The following is a 26445-nucleotide window of genomic DNA, read 5'->3' as shown; positions in this document are numbered from 1 at the left end:
CTACAAGTAGACTATTGAAAGAGATATATCTATGGTCCTCGACTAACAGACTATTAAAAGAGATGTGTATATATTGTCCTCTACTAATATACTATAAAAATATGTATATATTGTCTGATATTCGTAGACTATAAAAAATATGTATCTATTGTCCTCAATAAGTAGACTATTGAAAAATATTTATATATTGTCCTCTATTAGTAGACTATTGAAAAATATTTATACATTGTCCTCTACTAGTAGACATAAAAAGAGACATATCTTATATTTATTCAGTCTTTTCTCTCACCATACAGCCTCCAGGATCCATGTCATCCTCTCCCTCAGAGGCTGAGTGCTCCAGTAAGCAACTCCTGCAGGACCCCGGCTTTGAGTCTCCTCCTAATGAGGTGTGTGTGTGTGTGTGTGTGTGTGTGTGTGTGTGTGTGTGCCCATGATGCCTGTGCATGGACTTCCTCTTTAGAATTTGGAATTGACATAGACTTTCGAGAAAATCATGTGCACTTACCAGAAATACCCTATCTGCTCCTCTTTGTAGACTAGGAGAAGCCTTGCATCATTTCCAAAATTTGTAGAAGGTGAGTGCTTTACATCACAGGTTCTCAAACTAGAGGTACATGTACCACTGGTGGTACACAATGCGCTATTTGGTGGTACTGATGGGCAAAAATAACCTAACGGACATTACATTACGAATATAGTCAACTCTGGGTCCAAATCTAATAAACACAACACACCACACATTCAAGAGGGTCAAGATGACCCTCGAGCCCCCCTATCAGTCTGCGGAGAACACTCAGAACACTGCCACAGCTGGATGGCGAGGACACACATATCGCACAGAAAGACAACACAACCCGGAGGCTCAGGGACAAGAGAACCCTCGATAACCCACACAAAGTCTAGCACACACACCTGGCTAGGAAAGATACTATAAGTTTCTCATGCACCAAATCATGGGGGCTCTTCCGAAGCAGAACCTCCTCGGAGGCAAAGCTCCGGACGACCTCAGCGCTGTTAGGGGACGTAGAATATTCGATCTCTCACACTTTATGAATCAGTACCTTTTCCACTTTACTCAATAAATCCAAGGCCCTCGTGCTGATAGACTTTATTACCTCTCCGTCTCATTTTATCTGGTCAAGTAACTAGGCAGACTGTTTTTCCCAACAGTACACAGAGGAAATTTAAAAAATTAATAAAAAAGTAAAGTGGCATGATGTAAAGTTGACATCATGCCATGTTATATAGGCCTGTGTAAGGAACGAATCACAGAGGGCTGTCCCCCAAAATAGTATAAGCATAATATATATAATATGTAAATAGTATAGTCTTGTCTTGTCTTCTTTGCAACTACCCAAACCACACTTTACTCCAGTGTCTTCATTTCTCCCTCCTCCGCATCATAACATGGTGTAGTTCCAGGTCCGTGCGACCCAGACGACCTGATCAGCGGGGTGGTCTTTGCTGCAAACTACCTGGGATGCACACAGCTTCTCTCAGAGAAGACGCCCTCCAAGAATGTGCGCATGACGCAGGCCCAGGAAGCCGTCAGGCGTGTCAAGGTGAAAAAAGTACATTATTATCTATACATATATATATATATATATATATATATATATATATATATATATATACTGTATATATATGATGAGGATAATTGTAGTATAAGTGACTTTCACATTTAGTATGGCGCCAGTTTGAGGCACGCCAAAACTTGTTGGGGTGTCGATTGGTGAATTCCATCATCATGCCAAATGTCATTAAGTCATCTTGAATGAAAAACGTATCATTCCTATTCAATCAATTACACATTCTGCATGCAATCAATTAGTGAATGTTTGCGTGTGTGTGTGTGTGTGTGTGTGTGTGTGTGTGTGTGTGTGTGTGTGTGTGTGTGTGTGTGTGTGTGTGTGTGTGTCAGGCCCCTGACAGTAGCTCTGAGGAAATGTCCGAGGTGGATCTCTTTATCTCTACGCAGAGGATCAAAGTGCTCAGTGCGGACACACAGGTACACTTTTTTAATTTGTACTATCTGGTATTCAAAGAGTAGTTGTAGATGCCTATTTATTTATTAGTTGTTGGGCGATGCGTGCAGTGAATACATTATGGGACTGCTTGCAATACTAGTGATATCATTATTATTATTTTAAATACAGACAATATATATTTGTCTAGACCAATAAGAATTTAAATAGTGTGAGCGGATCAGTCTGCTAATGCCTATTGGTTGATTGGTGACTGCATAGCGCTCCGTTCTACTTCTTTAGATTATTGTCAATAATACAGTCGAGTTTACTCATAGTAAATATATAGAGTCAATTCAGAATAAGTGTGGAAATAAATTCAAACAAATACAGAAATAATCAAATTTTAGAATATACAGCAGTATACAACTGAAGCAAATAAAATGAATTGCTCGCTTATTAATTGATTTTAGTTGTGAGAATTCCGGCAGGTGAGAATGGTGTCACCAGGCCCTAAACTGTTCAAGGGTTGAAATACATTTATGTAAGGATAAAACAACGACGGGTATCCTGTTATTGAAAGATAATGTATGATGACGGGGGGGGAGAGGCCGTGGCTTACCACCGTTTCATCGCTTCTACCACTGTCATCAACAATGATTACATATTAGTTACTTTAGTCCATAATATTAGTAATATTAATATTTCAAACAAATGAATCAGCTGAAATTCAAATATTCAAGCACTTATTCGAGTCAGGGAAACATCTGGTCGACAGTTGTATTTGTCCATTTGAACAAGCAGGATCAAGTAATCTACAATGCAGTGGTATAATTACTATAAATAGAAAGATTGACAAATGTGAAAATAAGATTTGTCAAAATATAAATCAGCAATTGGATTGTTTATTTAAAACATGGCAGGCTAATGTATGTAAAAAAAAAAAAATATATATATATATATATTTACACATAAACATTTCAAATGACAATACAATTGTTGCTGATAATGATTCATTTTTAATAGTAATACAGATATATAACTTATTGATGTTATATTTTAGAAACATGATGCCGTCCTACCATTTCAGTAAAAAGGCATAATAAACTCCAAGAACAGGCCTTTTAATGTTTGACTACTGCACACCAGCCAACATGTGGTTCATTGTCTGCCTGCCAGGAGGTCATGATTGACCACCCCCTACAGTCCATTACCTACATTACCGATATCGGGGACATTGTGGTTTTAATGGCGCGCCGTCGTGTGTCCAGACCAGACTCCCAAGACAATGTGGAGACCTCACCCAATGACCAAAGCAACAATCTCCAGTACAAGATGATCTGCCATGTGTTTGACTCTGAGGATGTGAGTTTAACTTCCTATTCCTTCCTATATTTTGCATCTTTTCTAATTACTCACCATTAAAGGGGAGCTGTCACGCTTTACTATTTCAAATCAGAAGTCAAAGCAACACACTAAAACAGCGATAGAATGATGGTCATATGGTACAAGGTGGACAAGAAAAATGTAGGGGACCTCTGATCTAGTACCTGTGTTGGCAGCTAGAGTTTGCTAGTACTGGCAGAGCTGTGAAAAGAGCTGACATAAACTCCTAGGAGCCACATGAGAGATTGAAGAGGTTTTTCAGCAGTCAGCGTCACTGATTACAGTTCTCCCTTGTATCGGAAAGTCGAGTGTGCTGGCACCCCTTTAAGGTGATTCATGTTGTTGTAGTGTCTGAAGGTGGATGAGAAAGCCACTTTTTGAATAACCGGATCAAGAAATTCAGCCCCGGATCAAAGTTATGTCGACCAATCACAACACAGTGATATTCATTACAATCTCCTGCCGCGGTTATGCTTCCGAGGGGATATATTTTCATTAGCACTGGGTAGGGATTGGTTGAAATACTTTTGATCTGTCTTGATAGACTAATGTCATTATGCATATAGTAGATTATGATGATGATGCTAATTGCCACTTTATTATCAGGCCCAGTTCATAGCCCAGGCCATTGGACAGGCCTTTAGTGTGGCCTACCAGGAATTCTTGAGGGCTAATGGCATCAACCCAGAGGATCTGAGTCAGAAGGAGTACAGTAAGCTGCTTAAAACCAAGGACATGTACAATGATGACCTCATTCACTTCTCCAAGTCTGAGAACTGCAAAGATGTAAGTGTCACAACTTCCGGCCTGGTGTGGCTTTGTATAGTGTACCTGTTTGTATGTGTTAATATATATATATATATATATGAACATGACTATGAATAAAGTTTACTACTGTGGATGCAATAAGAGGATTGTGTGCTGAGAAACTTTAATAAACTATATTAAAAAAAAGAAGTAAAATAGGCAGTAACGTCCACCATGTCCTACGACACACACAGTGACCATGGTGATTAGGACAAAGATACCCCATTGTGATTGGTTAAACTGATCGCAGTTCTAGAGTCGTTTATTATTAATGTTGATGTTTTGCAAAACAGAAATACCTACTGGCACCTACACAATACAGGCCAGTGCAGGCCACCGTAGTCTTAGGAAAAGGAGGGCTGAGGGGCAGGTAGTCAGTTAGGGGAAATATGCAACCTCGCCACTAATTACTTGAATTAATTCATTCTTCCACTTTTATAGTATACATGTCGGCAAACGTATTGTGACCACTAGCTCTGTGTGCTGTAATCCCCAGGTATGTATAGAGAAAGCCAAGGGGGAGATACTGGGCGTGGTCATTGTAGAGAGTGGGTGGGGCTCCATCCTGCCCACCGTCATCATCGCTAACCTGTTGCATGCTGGGCCAGCAGAAAAGTCTGGTGCCGTCAACATTGGAGACCAGCTCATGTCTGTCAATTCCACCAGTCTAGTGGGACTGCCCCTGGCAACCTGCCAGAGCATCATTAAGGTAGGTAGAAGCTATCATTAAGGTATAGAGTACAGCATCATTAAGGTATAGAGTACAGCATCATTAAGGTATAGAGTACAGCATCATTAAGGTATAGAGTACAGCATCATTAAGGTATAGAGTGGAGCATCATTATGGTATAGAGTAGAGAATCATTAAGGTATAGAGTGGAACATCATTAAGGTATAGAGTAGATCATCATTAAGGTATAGAGTACAGAATCATTAAGGTATAGAGTAGAGCATCATTAAGGTAGGTAGAAGGTATCATTAAGGTATAGAGTACAGCATCATTAAGGTATAGAGTAGAGCATCAGTAAGGTATACTGAAAAAATAAAATTAAATAAAACATATCTTGACATTTGAACTATTTGACTCATTAGTTGTTTGTACTGCAGGGCTTGAAGAACGAGACCAGGGTGAAGATGAGCATTGTGAGCTGTCCCCCAGTCACCACCGTCCTCATCAGACGACCAGACCAGCGCTACCAGCTGGGATTCAGTGTCCAAAATGGCATTGTATGTAATATTGAAGCCAGTTAATTTTGCCTCCAATTCCACCTCATTTGATGTTGGTATGACTACTCCTAAGGTCGATTATACATTTTTGAAGGTTTGCATCTGTACATAGACTGGTATTATTTATTAGGTTTTATTGGTATTATTTCACGTTTAAGAAGACACCATTCAGTCATTCAGTTCAAACCAGAAAGGAGAATACATCGGAGGTATTAGTTAGCTGGTTGTTACATTTACATTTAGGGCATTTAGTAGACGCCTTAATCCAAAGCGACTTACAATAAATACATTTGTCAGAAACAACTATGTATCAGTACATATATGTCAGTACAGTAAGGATGTTGACCACAATCGCTAGGTTAACCCATTCCCTGTATACAACAAAGATAGCTAGGATAAGATGCTACACAATGCTAAGCACTGTTTTCTTTATGTAATTCCTGAACACTGAACCTCTTGCTGCAGATCTGCAGCCTGATGCGGGGTGGCATCGCTGAGCGAGGGGGCGTGAGGGTCGGCCACCGCATCATTGATATCAACGGCCAGAGCGTGGTCACCACCTCCCAGAAGAAGATGATACACATTCTGTCCACCGCCGTGGGAGAGGTGAAGAGTTTCACATGCATTAGTGTTGTGTCTATCTTTAATGCAAAAATGTTACCTGTCACCTTGCAGCAGTCAGCAGAGATACACACACACTTTTCTTGCAAAAATATATTTTTTAATATAAATATAATATAATAATATTAATTATTTAATATAATACTATATTTGTGCTTATTTATTTATTTATTGATATGCCTAGTTTTATTGTAAATACACTTTAATGCAAACTTATTTTAAATGTTTAACTATTACACTTTTAAACATTGGTTGTAGGGTTCCTAACTTGTATTAAAACAGTCTATTAATTTGAAGCACAATTGTCTGTATAATAAAAACAAAACCCATGGTCATGTTATCCATTATAACTAATGGGGGTGGTCACATTGTAAATGGATGAATATCAACTGCCCAGCACTTATAATCTGTTTATCATTTCATATATTTATCCTTAGATCCACATGAAGACTATGCCTGCAGCTGTGTATCGCCTGCTGACTGCCCAGGAACAACCTGTCTACATTTGACTGTTTGACCCTACTTTTGATTTTAGGCAGTTCTTTTGTTTGATTTTTGCGTTTCCCTCAACCTACCAGCACAACTCCTTAACACAAACACCACATGAAAGTTGAGATTGTCGCAGAAAACCACCTTAGATCATTCCATGGATGGACCTGTTATTTTAGTTTAAGTCATAAGCTGTGTCACAAGGCCTCGGCTGCAGCCTTGGTTAGTATCTACACATAACACGATTGCAAATTTACATATTTAAATATATTTATTGTTAGCCCAATCAGAAAGTGTGCTGTGGAGTGATGGTGTTATTTGGTGTGTACATTGTGGTCCTATGCAAGGCCTGAGCCTTGAGTGTAGAAATGTGCCTATTGTACTGAAACACTATTCTTTTCCAAAGCTTACCACACCTAATTGTACCTTTAAATTAAAGATAGGAAGACAGATTGGAGGCCATTTTAAGTTTGAAGCAGAGCTGGAGGATTGAATAATTTAATGTAGGCAGATTCATTGTAATGTATGGAAGGCCACAACTAAGGCAAACATTTAGCTGTATCTATGTATTGTTATCCATGCATTAAATCACCCTTATGTGACTTTTCTCGTTTTTTGCATGTATGTATGTATGTAAGTTAGTAAATGTCTAGAGAATAAAAGCAACCCATCCATGACCCGACAGACCCATGGAATCATGCTCTCAAATTAAATTTGGTCTGTGGCAACTGACATCCAGGAAATACAACGACGTGGAAGTGACAAAACTAATATCTAGTAGAAGTGGAAGTGGAAAACTATGTTTTATGTATAGCGCACAAATCCTCAGGTTGAGTGGATAGTAGGTATTTTACACATGCACATTAAAGGGATCATATTTGTTTATTTTCTGGTTAATTACTTCATTGGTCTTCCTTGCTCTTTAAGTGTTCCTAACGCAAGGAATTGTGGGATGGCATTATCTCATTTCTTTTCATAAAGGATGGTCCATTGTAACCTATGCTAAAGGAAATAAGTAAGGAAGCATTGAAGCACCTTTCCTTAGCATTAAAATAATTCAGCTTTTATCATGGCTGCCACTCAGATACTTCCGGATCATTTCACTCAGTTAGGAGTTCTTCCTCCTAAGCAAAAAAGACCATTATTAGACAACAGCCAAATACTATTCGCCTGGAACCCCAGTTTGCAATGTATAAGCATAACCCTGACACTGTTACAGGTGAAATCCCCCTTCATATGTAGGTGGATTTGAATGGCTTATGAGGCACTTCTACCTTGCAGGTGGATCAACCCTCTGTCCATCACCATCTACCACGCATCAAGTGTGGTGTGGTGTGGTGTCACTGTGGTTTGGCCACAACAGCATAACGTGAAGCCTTGCAAGATGGGCTCACGCATGATCCTGATGTCATGAATCCAGCTGCCTGGCAAGGTAAGGTCAACGGAGCTACAAGGTATAAAATGAGAATTTCCATTTATTTCAGCAATTCGCTGCTACTGTGCAAATAAAGCATGACCTCCTTTCCAAAGCAGTTTCACTAGCCTCCAGGCTACAGGCTACACCAAGCAGTCTGCACCAATGATGGTCCTCACAAACAGCTCACGTTTGTTTTGAATTGGCTTCATTTAATAAAGCCGGCCGCTCTTAAGCATTTAACATGTACAGTTTCTTTCTATAGCTTTTCAAAAAATATGACTGACTGAACAACATTTATAGAAAACAAGTCAGCTGTCCGTACTCATTGAGAACAGTAATTAGGATTGAGTTGCACCTTGTTTCAAATCAATCAGTGACACACTGTAAAAATGATAACTTGAAATTGCTGTTCTTAAAAGGATTTTTACATTGAGTGAATATAAAACTACAAGTTGCACTGTAAACTGTTTATTTGAGCTGTTTCAACTAACTTCCAAACGTTTCTGGTTCAACTCCATAAACTGAGTTGGCAAAATAAACAAATAAGAATTGAATCCTATGGTTCCAACTTCCCATGCGTTAGCGCCCGGAGGTGGTGGAATAGGTGGTTGATTTCATGCATGTTATTATTTCACTCCTCCCCTGTCCCTCTTAAAGGTCCCATGACATGCCACCAGGTGTGGTGTGATTAGCCGTTACAAGCCATTATGGAAATCTGCCCCTTATGACGTCATAAGGGGCAGAAAGTGAGCATGTCCACCTAGATGTGTGCTGGATAGATCAATCTAGCAGCCTACCCAGTGGACTGTAGCAAACGTTGCTCATCTATCCGTCACACATCTAGGTGGACACACACACCTGTGATGTCTTAACCGGCAGATTTCCCAAACGGCTTGTAACGGCTAATCCCACCACACCTGCATGGTGGCATGTCATGGGACCTTTAAAGTGCTTGGGCCTGGTTTTGCTGTGGGACAGGAGGTCAGGAGACTGGTGGGCAAGAGGAGTGGTAGTGTGTATGAGTGTTGGTTGGAGATAGCTGGTTGTGGTTGAGTTTTTGGTTGTTTCTACTTGTTTTGGATTGATTGGTTATTGATTTATTTATTTTGATTGTTTCTTTGGTACAGAATCCCCGCCCCTGCTGTTTGTATGCCTGTGTTGCTCTCCCTACTAATTAGGAGATAGATAGAGACCTCTGCCAAGAGCAGCATCATCATAGGATAAACACAGGCGTCACTTTAGCACTAATTATGGTCGACTCTTTTTAAAGGGGACATATTATACCACCAGAGGGGTATTAAATCAAAGTCGCTAACGAAAGCAGTGCTTAGTTGATTAAGCCCAGTTAGAACTAGCGCCAACTTCCACTTGAGGATTAAGCAGGGTTGCCAACTTTTGGTTTTTGGCCGGAGTGAGACTCTGTAGAATCTTATAATGCTTAAATTATTATAGGGTCCGCGAGACTACGTTAGATTACGGGCAGGCGGTGTTGTTGACGGGGGGTGGAGGGGGGGTTGACGGCCGCCGCAATTTAGAGCACATCCGGAGTGACCAGAGATATTAACACATATTTTTTTCTTTTGGAGTGACATTTGTTGCGTGTGCATGAGAGAGTGAGATTGATGCTGAAAGAGTGACTGTGTGTTCACACCAAATGCGACGGCGCGACACGATTCCATACAAAGTCAACGTAGAGATAACCTGCGGCAAGATTTGATTGACGCAACATTTTGCCCTGTCACGTTGAAATATTTCAAGTTTCATAGTTTCATAGTTCACGAGATATGTAACCAGCCCAGAACCGTGAATGTCAAATCATGGATCAAATGTCCGAAAAGGACCGAGCGGGATCTTTTCCAGTGGCGAACAGAGGTCTCTCTCTTTTACTCTCAACGAAGGCGGTCGCATTTTCTCTCCCTCTCCTCCCCCTGACCTTCCCGGCTTTGCTCTTGTCTCTGCTCTCGTCTCGTCTCGTCTAGTCTACTGTCTTATACTTTGAGAGACTCTCCGCACCGCCCTCCAAAATACAAATCATGGAATTGATCAACTGGTCTCTCAACGCAACTGACACCATCTTCTCGACGAGAAGCTCGGGTTCGGGGGAACTTGACTGTCCTGCCGGAACGTTCGCAGCTGGCTACACGATGGACGCGTGGGAGAGGTGGCGGGTCGTGTGCCTGGCGGCTCTTTCCGTGGAGGACATTGAAGACATGTACATATTCGGAATCATCTTCGCAGGTTTTTTGCTGATTGGAGTAGGCATAGTCCTGGTTCGTCAGGAAATTATGGATATGAGGTCAGCTGTTCAATGCCCCACAGGGCTGCCCGTCATGATTGAAGCGGTGGGCAGAGCTGTCGGCACTCAGACTGTGAAAAGCAATACGGATAACATCATGGAGAGGCTCAAGGCTTTGCAAGGGCTAATGGATCGTTCTGGAGACCGGAATGGACACAGAGAGTAGTCGTGTAAATTGGAATGCGGCTACTCGCCCCAAGACCAAACAATCCCAATTTTATCTGCTTTCGGCCCCCCCAACCAGCACTGGGCTCGGCCAAGGCCACTGCTGGAACAACAACTCCCCCGGAAGAGCACTGCAGTGAGACGCTGATTGTTGACTGTCTGGGACCTGATCAAGGTTGTCTCCATGGCAACTTGCTGTGTTATTGCTATGACATCCTGCGGCTGAGACACCATGGTTGTGATGCCAGGCGAAGTGACTCTCCAGGCCTACACATACATAAACTCTTACATAGATACAGATATGCAATCACCCCCCCCCCCCACTTCCCCCATCCCACGCCTTCGCCGCTTTGTACCCCCAGTCTGACAAGACGGGTCTGTGTCCAGCACTCACAGTGGCTGCAGGACCGGATGGCTGCTTGCCTGCACTGGGTTGCCAGTGTGCAGGGAACGGTTGGTTGTCTCACGCGTTTGGTGTCTCATGTGAATGCCGCAGCAAAGTTGAAATATTTCAACTTCAGCGAAATTTGTCGCACTGCAAATCCTCATGAACACGCTCGCCCGTGACAGGGAATTTTTTTTTTGCAGCGACAAATTTCAACCGACTCGCGTCTCTACGTTGACTTTGTATGGAATCGTGTCGCGCCGTCACGTTTGGTGTGAACACACAGTAACATATTTAAGCAATAGATCACGATAGGCTGTGGTAGTTAAGGGGGTCGCTGTCCCTCTGCTGCAACACACTGTAGTGTCCTTCAGCGAGAAGGCTAGGCTAGAGACGGTAGCTTGGTTCGCCGGCAATTTATCCTACTATCGAGTTCACTTACCGTGTGCCTATTGCTTTACAACATTTCCACCCTCTCCGGCAATCAACATATTTTTAGGCTTCAGTGAACTATGCTATTGCTTTTATATATAAATAAACAACAGTTCAAGTTAGGCGCGGAGTGATACTGAACTCTGTAAACTGAACGGGCGTCATAGCTGAATGTATACGCTCAATATACAACAGTTGGGAACCAATCAGATCGCTTGATTTAAGCCACCCGTTTTAATTTAATTGAATTTAATATTGACCATAGATAGTCTCGAGTTAACGTGTTGGACATGCACCCGGTCGTCCGGGGTTCAATCCCCACGCAATTAGTAATATAGGATTACTAGAGAAATCAAATAACTTTTCATGCCATTTATTTTCCATTTCTTTGAATATTCTTAATTAGGGAATTAATCAAATTAATAAAGGGAATTACAAAAAAAGCCAACGCCAAGAATACTATGAAATACTCAGAACACAAACTCGGGTCGCGCGTACCACAGGGAAAGTGCTAGACCATTGACCGAACTACTGATTCTTGATTTTGTTATAATACATAGATTTGTATAAAAATGTGTTGCGAAAATTGCCACGGTAACAATAGATAGCAATTCATTTAATTATTTTATTTGCATCATTTAATCTTAGACCCTTAGTGAAAATATACGCTGTTTGTACTTAATGTACATATATGTACATTCATATACGTACGCTCAAGTTAGCCTGACAGTTAACCTGCTACCGACCAGGTTAGTTTGGTCGGATAAGTTGCCATGGTTATTTAGCGGAGATTCCCTTAAGTCACGTTAATGGAACGCAACTCTAGCTGAAAGAAGCCAGGCTAAGTGAAATAAGCCCAGCTTTACGCTTAGCTTGGTTGATGGAATACCCCTCAGGACTCCTCTGGGAAAAGGGTCTATTGCCAAAATGTGTTATGTTCAAGTAAGCGTGTTGTACGAAGGCCAACAGCTGTGGGACAGGCAAAGTCAGGAGTCCAGTCAGAGCTGCAATGATTGATACTCTTTAATACAGTTCATCAATACCATAACCAGGAATCATATTCAGCTTCAAATGATATATAGGGACTCTGTAATCTTTAAAATACTTGTCAGTAACAAAATGCAGAAAAACAATGACAATAGAATAAATGTTGTAATTCAAACACACTGTTTGTTTTGTCAGGGAATCTAGATGGAACAAGATGGCCTGCACAAGGGAGGCGTGACAAGACCTGAAGGTCCCCCTGGCCAGCAAGGTCAGGTCCGAGAGGAGGGGGTTGAGGACAGAGTTAGGGGCTCGGCTGAGGCATAGATCTTTGGCTTCGGACATCTGAAGCTCTCGAGCGAAAGAGGTTATACTTGAAATGTGTTAAACTGAGAAAATATGTATTTTACACATTTCCTTCACATTTCCAACATTTCCTTCAAAAGTTAAATACATGCCTTCTAAAGAGCAACTCCAGGCAAAAAGAATAAACCAATATTTGACTTATATCTCTTTTGATAAATCTATTTTATGAAGATAAATTAATTTGATAAATATCTCTACAGGGCGGTGCAGATACAATTTGTGTGGCAGGGGCTCAAGCTAAAAAGGGGCATTCCCCTGACCACAACACACACACACACACACACACACACACACACACACACACACACACACACACACACACACACACACACACAGCAGCAGATGCCTAAACAATTTCATTCCATCATATTTGATCATGACTTTAATGGGAAATAGCATTTTTAAGATTTTTTCAATATGTTTTATTATTCTTTATAAGTTGTAACCTTACTATAGGATAAGGAAAGGTAAATTAAGTTAAATATATTGAGAATATATTGGGAATAGATGAGATTAGATAGGTTAGATAGTGCACTGGATAATATTTTTGTAATGAAAAATATTTTGTTCAACATCAAAATGCTGGGGTATATTGTGCGATCAATGTTCATATTGTAATTCTCCCCAGAGGCCTTCATTGGACAGAGATATATGGACCAAGAGTATATGAATAATGAGAAAGGGGGAAAATAAAGCCTGCAGCAAGCGCATGTTTCAGATGAAATTGTTTTCCTTAAACAATTAAAATATCATATTTAACCATTTACAATATCACAAATATCATAGAAACACGTAGCGCTGGAAAACTGAAAATAAATATGCATTTAAAAAATGTACAGCACAGTTGATAAGTCTGGTAGTAATATTTAGTGGTAATGCCTATTTTTGTTATGTTATCCTGTAAATTAAAATAGTTGTGTTTTATATAGTATTTATATAGTAATATACTAATAAGGATTTTTCTCTAAAATGGAATGGTTACATGTATTTCTGTGGCTTGGCTGATGTCAACACTAAAGTTCTGTGAAATGAAAATGATGGGGAGATTTTACAGCGTTATAATTTTGCTTGACAGATTTAGTCAGCCAAAAGCTGTCTTGGTCTTGGTCCATGTCCATGTGGGGAAAGTGATGGACCTCCGGGTGAGACAGCTTCAGGGGTGAGGATGACAGTCGCTCAGGATCAGAGGGGGGCCTGGTGGAATACACAGAACACTGAAACACCCCACTCTGCAACTTTAAAAACAAAGCTGCAAACGTGAGCAACCATGGTCACTAGTGTAACCAACTGACCAACTGAATCACTGCAGTCTACAAGGTATCCTCCCATGGAAGGATTTCCGATCCGTCACATATAGGGGTAGTTCTGAAGCCGCCATTATCAAGACAACATTAAGAATAGCTCTATTATACGTTCAATTTTCTTTCCAAACAAGACAGCTCCAACTCATATAGCTGCTGCTATAGTTAAGACAGAGAAATCTGGGGCCGTATTCACAAAGAATCTTAGGGCTAAAAGTAGCTCATAAGTGGCGAATTCTTAAATTTAGGACTCCTAATTTATTTTACTAAGAGCAAAAAGTATTTTAGGCCTAAAAGTAGCACCTAAGTCTAGGAGAGCTTAAAAGTCCTTGAGAGGACTCCTAACTCACTAAGACCTATTCACAAAGAATCTAAAAATGGCTACAGTGAGACGAAATGTTTTGGAAACAATGGAGGACTGCAAATTGATAAAGAGATATAGGCTAAATCGTGAGGATATCAAACTTGTGGTTGAATTAGTGCGGGATGCAATAACGTCCCCAACAAACAGGAATAACCCGATCAGTCCGGAGATAAAATGTTTGGCAACACTTCGATATTTAGCAAAAAAAAAAGAGAGAAATGCAACTTTGCAATGCAGACGATTTAGTTATATCGCAACCATCAGTGATGGTTAAAACACAGGGGCAATGTTACAAATGTACCTTTAATCATCGTTAATTATTTAATATACTGTATAACTATAAATAAATCACTTAAACCATCATTATTTGTTTCATGTATTAATAGTTATACATCACTTTAATCATCATTATTTATTTCAAATAATAATAGTAATAAATCACTTTAATAATAATAATGATCATTATTTAAACAGTAACACTGTAAGTTTCAAGTAAAAAATAATATAACTACTCTTACTTATGATTACTATCTAATAATTTATTGTAAGATGTATTCTGCTAACTGCACTGTCCATAACTATTTGATAGGACTTCATTTGTAGCCTAGGCTATTTCCTTATTTTTCGTTGATTTAGTGGGCTCGTTTGTGGGAAGTTGTGGGTGAGTTTCACCGAGACCGCTGGCACTCAACAACCAATCACCGTACTGACAGCTTCTAAACTCGTGCACGAGAATCGACATAAGGGTGCGTTACTCTTGGTTCAGTGATTTATCCTTAGTATGAGTAGGTCTCAGCGGCTTTGTGAATTACTTTTAAGAAAAAACTCCTACATAAAAACTTTTTGGGCGAGTTAGGAGCACTCCTAGCGTTAAGATAAAAAGCTTTGTGAACACGGCCCCTGAGGTCTATCTCAACACTATTCTATTAAATCAAAGCTCAACACTTTTTTTTATGGCCACAGCTTTAAATAAAATGTGTCCATCTGTGCTGCAATTATTCTCTCACCATCTCATATATATATATATATATATATATATATATTTTTTTTTTAATATATATATATTTTTATATATATATAAAATCATCTTTTGGAAATTGATCTTAATGCCTTAATTAAACAAATGAGGAAAAATCCAACCTTTAAGGACACCAATTTGCTTTGTGAATGAATAATGTATCGTCAATAAATAAATGTTCTCCATTAAAATACAGGGTGCATAAGTATAGACACCCCTATGTTAAATTCCCATAGAGGCAGGCTGTTTTTTATTTTTAAAAGCCAGTTATTTCATGGATCCAGGATACTATGCATCCTGATGAAGTCACCTAGGCCTTTGGAATTAAAATAGCCCCACATCATCACATACCCTTCACCATACCGAGAGATTGGCATGGTTTTATTTCTGTTAGCCTATTAGCTGGTTTGATTTGCATTGAGAAATCATTAGGCTAACTAACAGCTATAAGGCTGTTATAGCCTTATAGCTATAGATATGCTGACTGGTCAGGGGCTCCATCGACCTCTGACTGGCATCACCCTTTCCCCCGCCCCCCCAAGTCCTCTAGTGTCATAGTGAGGCCCTCTGTTCACCCCTCACCCCTCTAGTGTCATAGTGAGGCCCCTGTGAGTCAGGGAGGAGCAGGATGTCTTTCTCAGGGGCGTCATGCACTACTCTTACTCTACTCTTACTTATCACTGAAAGGCTGCGGTGCCGGCGGGACCTCCAACCATCCTGCACTGGGACTAATCTGAAGTCCTTCCCTCAGAGTGTCTCCTGCTGTGCGGGAGGATACCAGGTAGACTGGAGTGACGTAACAGAAAAGCAAAACAAAACATTTACAAATCATGAAAGCTTTTTTGGTTATTAAACCACCAATCACTCACTGGTCAATTTTTGCAAGAGCTGTCCTACAGCAGTTGGCCTACCATATAGGCTGTTGGGGGTTCAACTCCAGCTTAGGGGTCTTCAGAGGCACAGAGTAAATGTCATGGGGATTCTGAGCCATCTCCTGCGGCAGATAAGTAAAAATCATTAGGAAAAACAAAACTGCAAGTAATGAACACATGACCTACCTGATGACAACGCCTTTAAGTTGTAGCATTTGTTTGCTCAAGAAACATGCAGAATGCTTGGAATTGTTAATCAATACAATAATAACAACTAATTGATCGTTTAGACAGTAAATAGCCTACTTCCACCCTAAGTTAACAGTTAACAGTTTATATACAAGATAGTTGTAGTGATATTACCATTATGATTTACAAGTGGTGATTGATCATCAATTTCCTTCTGCCAAATTAGAAGGTGTAGCCATTTTAATAATTGTCCAAATTTGTATTAATCCTTTGGGTATTTTTCCCTTGCCACTAAACACCTGACACCCTCCATATTCTCTTAACTATTATCAACTACTCCCTTCTTCACAAACTGTTTTGGCACCACAGTGGTGGAATGAGCTCCCTGCCGATGTAAGGACCGCAACTTACTGTATGTTGTACATCCTGGCATTTAATGTACACACTTACTGTACGTCGTTATAGTACTTAGTTGTGTAGCATCTTATCCTAGCTATCTTTGTTGTCTACGGGGAATGGGTTAACCTAAGCGATTGTTAGTGCTTTGCACCTGGTTCTATGAACATCCTTACAGTACCGACAGCAATATATTGTTGTTTCACCTTCTTCTGACAAATGTACTTGTACAAAAGTCGTTTTGGATAAAAGCGTCTGCTAAATGCCCTACATGCAAACGTAAAAGTAACTGACTCTGGCTTTGCGGGCCTCCTGTAGCTCATGGATCCTCTGGGTCCGGGCGAGGAGATCCATCCTCTCAAAGGCCTGGATCTTCCCCAGGAAGGACTGCGTCACAGGCTCCTCCGTGAGGCTCCGCGTCTCGTCTCCCTCCCCCTCCTCCTGCTGCTGCAGGTCCGTGTCGGTGGCTGTGTTCTCAATAATGATGGAGGGATGTCTGGGGACATCCTGCTGAACGGAAGAGCGTCTGGCCACGGCTGAGGGCGTGACACCTCCGACTGACTTTCCGACCGAGTTGAACGGAGAAGACTTCAGGTAGGAGAAGGGGGCCGGGGGGGCAGAGGAGTGGGAGTCAGGGGTGCTGCTTCCGTTGCTGGAGATGTACTTGTACGGGGAACCGTCAGAGGGATGGATATTTTGAAGTATGCAAAGATGAGGTTGGCTGGGGAGTAATGCAAGCTCAGCCTCCTCTCCTAGAGCCAACTTCACCTGAAAACGGATAGAAAGGCTGGCAGTTAGCCTCTCAATACTCAGTATTTATTAGTGATGGGTCGTTTGCGAACGAATCAGTTTGATTGAACGACTCTTTAACAAAAACGAACCGACCTGATTCCCCGTTTCAGTTCGTCTCGTTCGTCTCGTTCGTATCATTCGTTCTCCGAGACTCGACTCCCAGACCAACCCACTAGTCGCTGAGTCGCTGACGCTGACTCGCGAGTCGCTGTTCGTTCACTGACTGTGTTAAGTGGTGAAGACTCGAGGACTGAGACGTCACGAGAGCCAGCCGGGCAACAACATCCCGATTCCGAACATGAAGCGCTCCTCAGCTGAAGGAAAGTTAATGTTGTGTTGATTGATGACTATTTGCACCATTGCACGATTGTGATTCGTTTGAGAATGAGAACGAGGGAGGAGCTGAGTCTAACCGACTCAGCTGAGAACTGTGATTCACCGCTACCGGAAACGCGACGAACGAACGAACGAACGATTCTGAACGATTCTTCTTGGTGAACTGACCGACGCAAACTGATTCATTGTAATCAGTTGAAACATGGTGTGACGCTGTATACCATACACTCACAATTCAATTCAATTGGGACACACTCACAATGCAGGGAGGGCGATGACCACTTTATAGGCTCAGGTTTACAATGCCAGTCAAAAATTGCATGTGTAAGCAAATGTATATATATTTTTGTGATTTCTGTCTCTCTTTACCTGTGTGGTATCTGGTTGTGCGACAGGAGTATGGCTGGGAATGTCCTGAGTGGCCAGCTTAATGGGAGAACTTTCAAAGTCTGGACTGCATCCGTAGAAGACCTGCACAAAAGTATTGACTTGACTTTCAATTGATATTTCACTTTACTCCTTCAGAATTGTTTGCATGTCTTCTGAATATATATCCAAAATCGTGGTACAAACTATACATACAACTGCCATTTTAAATATGGTGGCGTAGAAAGTACTTAAATATCATTTGAATTCATGAGTTTACCATTTAACTTTTTATTATGGTTTTGGATTGCTTATAGCTGGTCATTTTTCTGTGCCTGTATAAATAGGGATTGTTTTACCCCATGCATTAGTTTGAGCCACAACACCACAACACCACAAAGTCAGAAGAGCTCAGCACAGATCTGAGAAAGGGCATCATAGATGTCAGGAACGTCTCTTGGGTATGGAGCCCGGGAGGTGACACAGGAGCATTTTTTTAGTAACACACGCACGCTTTAGTAAGTCGCAAAAATTAAAAAAGCCTTTCAGCGTATTATGATTTAACAAAGCATTTCTATGTCATTTTATCAATGGGTTGCATGTAGCAAGGGCATCCTTCTCTGCATGCAGTTTGTCTGCAGTATGTTTCATGTGTTGACTGACCTCCTTGGCTAGCACTTGGCTCATGGCTGAGGTGTAGGTGAGGGGTGGCTGGTGGCTCAACAGATCTGCGTCAGGCTGGCTGGGGACACAGGACCCTTGGTGGGCGCTGATGTCGGCCACTTGCTGGCCATCAACACTCAGGTAGTCTGCAGACATGCCGGACAGGTAGGACACAAGCTCCGCATCGGGGCAGTCCAGTTCAGTCTCTATCCGCTCCAACTAAAAAAAGACACATGATGGATCTTGGGTTGACATAATGGACGCACAGACAGATAGACAGAGTCGATTCAGCAGAAGGACAGAGAAGGAGAAAGAAGGGCAGGCTTAAAAAGTAGAACACCACATAATCAATATCAGGATGTGGTCAGTGGGGTCACGAAGATGCCAATGAAAGGAAAGTGATTACATAAAGTAGTTTGGAACAATAAAGGGTTTAAGATGTGCAAACCTGCAAATCATCAAAATGTCTTTTTAGTAGTCATTTTGATAAAATAATATTTATAATATTTATCTACATGTTGATATGTATATATTTTTTATGTATTTTTGGTTGATAGCAGGATATAATAAATAGTCAAAAATATTTTGGCAATGTTAGTGGCTTGCCCGGGTCGTGAGATTCCCTGTGTTCTATAATTTTAATGTGTTTTATAATAACGAACATCAGCCAGTGAAGTCCTGAAGAACTGAAGGTCAAATAGCATTGCAGCATGGCGCCGCTGTGGTGAATTATAAAGAAAATCACACATTCTCAATAGCAGCTTATGCATTTTAAAAGTCAATTTTGTTTTTACCTTGGTAAAGTTAGAAAGATATTTGAGATTCAAAAGATAATCACGCTCTGGATTACAGCGATCTGACGAGGCAAACTAAAGATAGTTGAGTATATCTAGTGCTCTGTGTCTCTGTTTGCCTTCAGGCAAAGCGGCCTGGCATCATCAGCTTAAAGTTTTCACTCATTAAACGTTATGGGATGTATAATATACATTTTTTTTAATTTAACAATTTAACCGTTTTAATATTCACTTTATTTCAGATATTTTCTGGATTCTTGAGGATACAAAGGAAAAAATCCTAATAAAGGAATTGATTCATGAATCAGTCCACTGACTGTGTTTAATGTATCCATATATAATATAATATTAATGAATATTATATGTGATTAAAACCCTGTATGTACCTTCCCTTCGGACACCCAGACGCCCTGCATCTGCTGCTGTCTGATGGTGTCCTTCAGGGCGCTGTACCAGGCGTCGTTGGCTGAGTTCAGATGGATGGTTCCTGGATGGAGAGCCAAGAGCGCCATTATTATGCTTATTATGCTTTGCCATTCAAATTGAAGAAACAGGAAACAATACCTAAAATACACGTGTTTCACTTCCTGAAACATGTGTCCTCAAGTCCTTCAACAGTCAGTTCAACAATCCTTTGTTTTGCATCTGACTGCATAACCAGTTGAACTCCATAAGCAGAGTTATCAAAGAGTTATCCTAAGCCCCTGTCCTCAAACATATATGTGTGCCGCGCTTCAGTGTGTTTAGGCTCACACACCCACCAGTGAATCAGTGATGTCCAGTGTGTGTGTGTCGGCTGTAACACCCACAGTGATGTCCAGTGTGTTTATAGGGCCTGTAGGCTGTATCACCCACCAGTGATGTTCAGTGTGCGTGTCGGCTGTAACACCCACCAGTGAATCAGTGATGTTCAGTGTGCATGTCGGCTGTAACACCAGTGAATCAGTGATGTCCAGTGTGTGTGTCTGCTGTAACACCAGTGAATCAGTGATGTCCAGTGTGTTTAGGCTGTAACATCAGTGGATGATGTTCAGTGTGTGTGTGTGTCTTCTGTAACACCCACCAGTGAACAGGTTGGAGCAGGTTTTCCTCAGTTTGAGTGCCTGCACGTACAGCTTGCGAGCGCTGCGGCTGGAGTGGGGCATCACCCTCTGCCTCATCAGCTTGACGCCCTGCTTGCTGTCAGGGTTGAGGAAGATGACGATGGGGTACCACTGGGTGTAGTTCAGGGTGTTCACCGCCTTCGGTGTCACATCTAACAGCGCGTGCTTATTCTTAAAGTGGTGATCGACAGAGAGACAACAGGTTACAATAGAGGCTGTAGGGAATACCACGGTAATACACACATTATAGCACATATCGTCAATTCCCTTAAAATCCTTACAATTAACACATTGCAAGCTCCTTCTGACTGGTACACAAGCTTGAACATTGAAAATATGAGATCAGCTATACTGGATCCAAACAACTGTCACAATACTTCATGATATAGTAACATAGTAATTTTCATCATGAGAAAGAGTGCAGCAATGTGTGTGTTTCAGGGTGTAGTGCACCTGTTCAACGTGTGTGTTTAAGGGGGTAGTGCACCAGTCTGTGTTTAAGGGGGTAGTGCACCAGTCTGTGTTTAAGGGGGTAGTGCACCAGTCTGTGTTTAAGGGGGTAGTGCACCAGTCTGTGTTTAAGGGGGTAGGTCACCTGTTCAATGATCTGCCGGATGGTGTTGAGTCTCACCACCCCTGAGGACCTGACGGGGCCCGCGTCCTTAGGCTCCGTCTCTAGGGTTAGGGACAAAGAAATACAACATCTCCTACACATAGAAAATAAAGTAGTTTGGTAGCATCTTATCCTAGCTATCTTTGTTGTATAGGGGGAATGGGTTAACCTAGTGATTGTTAGTGCTTTGCACTTGGTTCTATGAACAGTAGAACAGTAAAAGTGTCTGCTAAATGGCCTAAATGTAAATGTAGTAAAATATTGTGAAATATGTCTTATTTCACTAGTGTACTATTATTTCAACTAGTGATTGAAATTGAAATGGTTTGCATGATGAAGGAAGCTTAATGTATTTCTTTTCTTTTCTTTATTCTTCTGAGATATACTTGATCATAAATACACACAGAGGCACTCATAATAGGACCTGGATGATAATTAAATTCATGTTGGCAGCCATACAACAGAAGCAACGTACTGGCAATAACAAACTGATCAGGCATCTCCTTGGCTAGCCTCTCAGTAGCTGCGTCAGCAACGGGGCCGAATATCACCACAGGTCGCCTGAAACCAGCTGGGGAAACGCACAGAACCAAAGTACTCACTGAAACACAAGCCAAACATTGTTAAGATCACCACCTTTTATTTGTAATGTTATCTCACAGAGTTCTACTTCTTCACTTACACGGGCCGACCCTGAAAGACTACGGTCTGATACCATGTTGTCATCGTACACCCACCTTCTCGGAGCACCACCTTCTCATAGGTGGGGTACGGGGTGGTTAGGGTGCTCGGCTCCACCTGGCTCCTTCTTAAAAGGTCATTCTTCCTACCGTCCTGCTGGCCCCGCAAGCGCCAGAACTCAGCCCGGTCGGCCCCCACCACGTCTCTGGGAGGGCTGAGGACGGTAGCCATCTGCTCTGCCCTTCAACGAAGAGAGAACAACATCTCACACAAACCATTCAACGGTTCAGGACCGACTCAAATAATCGGTGCAGTTACCGGTGTATAAGTTATATTTCACCAAGAATCCTTTTATGCCTTTTATGCCTTTTATGCCTATTTAGTTCAATTTATTCATTTATTATTTTTCTTTTATGCACTTCTGTATAAATATATGTTTGTTTTGAGAGCTTTTATTTTGATACGTTGGGTTGTGTGACCCCATAGTGACCCGCGAGGTCGCTTCATGTTTATTTTGCGCTATCCTCTTCAGTCGGCGATTTGCCATGATGGAGAAAGGAATGTATGTGGAGATGGACGCATCGTCGCTGTACTGATATGAATGTGTTTCACACAGAGATTAATCATTAAAGACCCCCTCGGCTGGCAAGGCAGCAGTTGTCTCCTAACAAACTAACACAACGCAGAATAAGCCGAGTCAAGATTAGGCAGAGTTCACAGTCTCAGAAAAGTGCAAAAGCGGGGAATTCTGAGGGCTTTTTTTGGAATCAAATAATAGTAGTAGAAAACACGTTTCCTATCAAATTTAACGTCAACATTTAATTGCACAGAATGTGTTGCTTATCACAACTATATCAATAATAATCACAACCGTGCAATGATCACCTGATTTTGTTGGGAATGACGCCCTTCTCCAGAAGCTGCTTCTCCTTGCCGATGCGTATGGCCAGCCAGTTCCCCAGCTTGCCGTCGTAGAGCGTGTCGACCACCTTCAGGATCTCCCCGCTGCCAAAGGCCAGGCTCTGAGGGCCCTCCCGCTCGTACTCAAAGTGGGTTCGGATGAAGAAGGAATCGCTGCGCCCTGACACCAGCACAATGTTGAAGACTGCAACGAAAGGTGAAGATACACAAAGTTCAATGCAAAGATACAAACGTTGATCGCCATGCTGTTTTATAATTATATAGATATTATTGTATAGCTGCACAAAGCTAAGGATTAGGTTCAGGAACAGGCTCATCTCTGTGCACAAAGCAAAGGACTTGCTGAGAAATTCATAGCATTGATACCATCTGGATCACTAGGAGGGAACGTCTCACCATCATGCCTTCTTTGTGCCAGGATGGTGATGTCCTGCCCTTTGGGGATCTTCAACAAAAACAGAACTGCCTCTTCTCTGAAGATGTTTCGGAAATCTACATTGTTCACCTTGAAACACAACATGGTAACAGTTACTTAGTACCTCAGTTTTAAATTCAACAATACTCAGCTAATCCTTTTTTCTCTTTGTTCAATAATGACCCAATACATTGACCTGCTTTAACCCAATACATTGACCTGCTTTAACCCAATACATTGACCTGCTTTAACCCAATACATTGACCTGCTTTAACCCAATACATTGACCTGCTTTGGGGATTGAAATTGTGTAAAAGGGCAGGTGTCAATGTTTTGGGATGGTGGGATGTTTTCCTTTTAGGACCTGGAGGCTATCCAGACAGTACAGTATATTTAGTGGAACATGAAACTCTCAACTCAATTGAAATGATTGAGCCTGGAACATACTTAGCCCCTGCACTACCCTACCACCTTAAAGGGGTGACATCATGCTTTTTCGACTTCTCCCTTTTCTTTAGACTGTTATATTTCGTATGTATACATGTTTTACGTCTGCTAAGCTAGAAAAAGTCTGAGCCAGGGGGAGTATTCGTGCCCACCGAGAACGCCCCTCTATAAGTACTTGAAACAGCTCATTTGCGCTCAAACTTTACTTCCGTAACAACGTGACGTCAGACTGTGCAGTGGGTGGGGCTGAAGTTCAAAGTCCCGCCTCCCAGCTACCCGCAATATTTACATATTTACTCGGGAGGGTGAATTTGCCGACACACACCAAGCGCTCGACCAATCGAAACTGAGTGGGCGTGCTGACCAATCACAGCAGACTGGGCTACTCGGGAGAAGCCTAAAGTGACATGATACGAATCAGACCGTTTTTGAAAGACGTTGAAATTGGTTTTGGTCTAACAGTGTGAGAATAATAAGGGGAATTTCTAACATACAGGCATCTAACCCTATTCTAGTAGTACCCTCAAATGCAATTATTAACCCTAAATAAACGCATGATATGGGATCTTTAGGAAATGATGCAATCACTTTTCACAGTTCCCTCCAAAAACAGTGTCGTGTGCATGTAGATCACAAAGGATATCTTTAGTGCGTAGGTTTGCTTACCTTTACAATCTGGTCCCCTGGACGCAGGCCTTTCTCCTCAGCAGGACTGCCCTCCTGAACACCTGCAATGAAGATGCCCACAGCGTTGCCCCCTGCCAGGCGGAGGCCCAGGCTGTCCCCCTTCTGGAAGCTCGCCACCACTGTGTGAGGCCTGGAGGAACAGCGCTCAGTCAGACAGGAGGACGGAGGGCCGGGGCACTGTGCTCTTCTGAGACTATATACATGTACAATAATAACTAATACAACTAATAGAAATACCATCACCTATTTACCATTTTTCTTTCTCCCGCTTTGCATATATAAAATATATCTAAACATCAACAACAACATATCTATATATATATACAGTATATATATATATATATATATGTATATAAATAAATAAACTGAATGTTTGAAATATCGGCAGCAAACCAGATCAAACAAGCCCATTCAATTGGAAACTGTTGATGGTTATTTTATCTGGGTTGAACAAAGCTTCGACACCAGACAGTATAACATCGCACAGTGCTCTCACATCATTCATATAACAATCTCCAACATAGTGTCGGGAACGCACTCAGTAACCACTTTCACTTGAAGCGTTTTGCCGTGATGGCAAGAAAATGAAAAGAGTGTCTAAATATAAAGGTCACTCCGTCTATCTGCACCCCCAGCCTCTCCGTAATTGCGGCGTGCTGTTTGAGGATAGCCACGTTGCCTTCTAGCCCACTTGCATATCTATTAATTATTAGATTTATTCATGTAAATTAAATGTCAAATACTCTGAACATAACAGTGCATCACAAGCTAGCCAAAAAACCCCAGCATGCCAATAGGGCAGAACATCTACTCTTTGTAAACAGGCATGAAGTATAACAGATATGAAATGTATGCATGACATATATTCACTTTCAGATAGTTTTGGTTAGCATTTTTGCATTTGGTCAGACTTGTGCCGCATACCTGCTAAAGCAATGCTTCAAGATATCGTCATACAGAGAGCATCACAGAGAGAGCATCACAGAGAGAGCATCACAGAGAGAGCTTCATAGAGAGCGTCATAGAGAGCGTCATAGAGAGCGTCATAGAGAGAGCATCACAGAGAGAGCATCACAGAGAGGTTCATACAGAGATACAGTGTTCGAATTATGGGGGAGCTGGGGGGGCTGAGCTCCCCCGACAGAAACCTAGGCACCCCTGAAAGAAAATTTTGGAAGGGTCAGTCTCATTCTGTGAGTGTTTAAATTGTGCTTTTACAAAGAAATTCTCAGGGGTTGTGATTTTTCTTCATTTTAGAGACCCCCCCTAAAGCCAAGAAGTAATTCGGACACTGCAGAGATAGAGAGAATATCGTATGAATACCATAGCACAATTAGGGGCCTACCCATAAACTTCCTCCTCTTCTGGGCTGGGGCGGAGAAGAATTTGAGGAGTTATTTTGACAGTAGCTGTAAGACAAACATTCTGTGTTGGAAAACCCACAGCCAAATGCAAGTCAACTAACATTTGTCCTTTCAATGATCTCCCTCTGTCTTGTATACTTCAGCCTTGCATTGGAAAGGCCTTGGTGTGCGCAGTGAGGAGGTGGTGGAGTACCTCCAGTGTCCTCCGCGGGCCGCGCCTCTACTTTGTGCTTTGAAGACAGCCGCAGATCCTCAGGTTTTTTAATACGCCGCGCTGTCGCCTTGGTAACCGGGATGAGGTTCTCCCTGTCACACAGAAATGAGACAACGTTAGACATAACGTTGTGGAGACTCGCATGGTCCCATTCTTTGACTGAGAGCCAATAGACCTTCAACACCCCCCCCCCCCTCCCCACAGGGTATCGGATGGTAAAGTCTGAGACCCTGAGGTTGTGGTCAAAACAATAAAGTGACTGATAAAGTGATTTAGGTAGTGCTTGTACAGCGTCCATTGTGTTACATTGACATTTACATTTAGGGCATTTAGCGGACGCTTTTATCCAAAGTGACTTAAGTGACAA

General features: G+C 41.7%; 2 protein-coding genes across 2 annotated transcripts in view; one reads left to right on the top strand and one right to left on the bottom strand.

The window, feature by feature from the left end:
- Positions 1-308: 308 nt before the first annotated feature.
- LOC311343996 (amyloid-beta A4 precursor protein-binding family A member 1-like) lies at positions 309-6517 on the top strand (the record flags this gene model as incomplete). Its single annotated transcript, XM_084468942.1, has 10 exons — positions 309-389; positions 539-578; positions 1420-1565; positions 1925-2011; positions 3147-3332; positions 3960-4139; positions 4657-4869; positions 5268-5387; positions 5853-5993; positions 6446-6517. 10 exons carry the CDS (start codon positions 309-311, stop codon positions 6515-6517), a joined length of 1266 nt encoding a protein of 421 aa, XP_084325068.1.
- A 9615-nt stretch (positions 6518-16132) lies between these two features.
- Positions 16133-26445, bottom strand: part of LOC311343995 (tight junction protein 2-like) — a gene marked incomplete at its 3' end in the record, with an annotated part of 37599 nt that continues 27286 nt past the window's right edge. Inside the window, exons 9-22 of the mRNA XM_084468941.1 lie at positions 26058-26170; positions 25846-25909; positions 24480-24630; positions 23348-23456; positions 22916-23135; positions 22087-22271; positions 21825-21920; positions 21332-21411; positions 20697-20907; positions 20020-20120; positions 18840-19058; positions 18180-18281; positions 16977-17450; positions 16133-16219 (exon numbers count right to left, since the gene is read on the bottom strand). Of these exons, the coding sequence (XP_084325067.1) occupies positions 16133-16219; positions 16977-17450; positions 18180-18281; positions 18840-19058; positions 20020-20120; positions 20697-20907; positions 21332-21411; positions 21825-21920; positions 22087-22271; positions 22916-23135; positions 23348-23456; positions 24480-24630; positions 25846-25909; positions 26058-26170 (2212 nt within the window). The remainder of the gene's footprint in view (positions 16220-16976; positions 17451-18179; positions 18282-18839; positions 19059-20019; positions 20121-20696; positions 20908-21331; positions 21412-21824; positions 21921-22086; positions 22272-22915; positions 23136-23347; positions 23457-24479; positions 24631-25845; positions 25910-26057; positions 26171-26445) is intronic.

Source organism: Micromesistius poutassou, assembly GCF_964030765.1.
Source record: "Micromesistius poutassou genome assembly, chromosome: 5".
Classification (NCBI taxonomy): domain Eukaryota; kingdom Metazoa; phylum Chordata; class Actinopteri; order Gadiformes; family Gadidae; genus Micromesistius; species Micromesistius poutassou.
The sequence above is the reverse complement of the archived record's forward strand: the minus strand, read 5'-3'. Positions and strand labels throughout refer to the sequence as shown.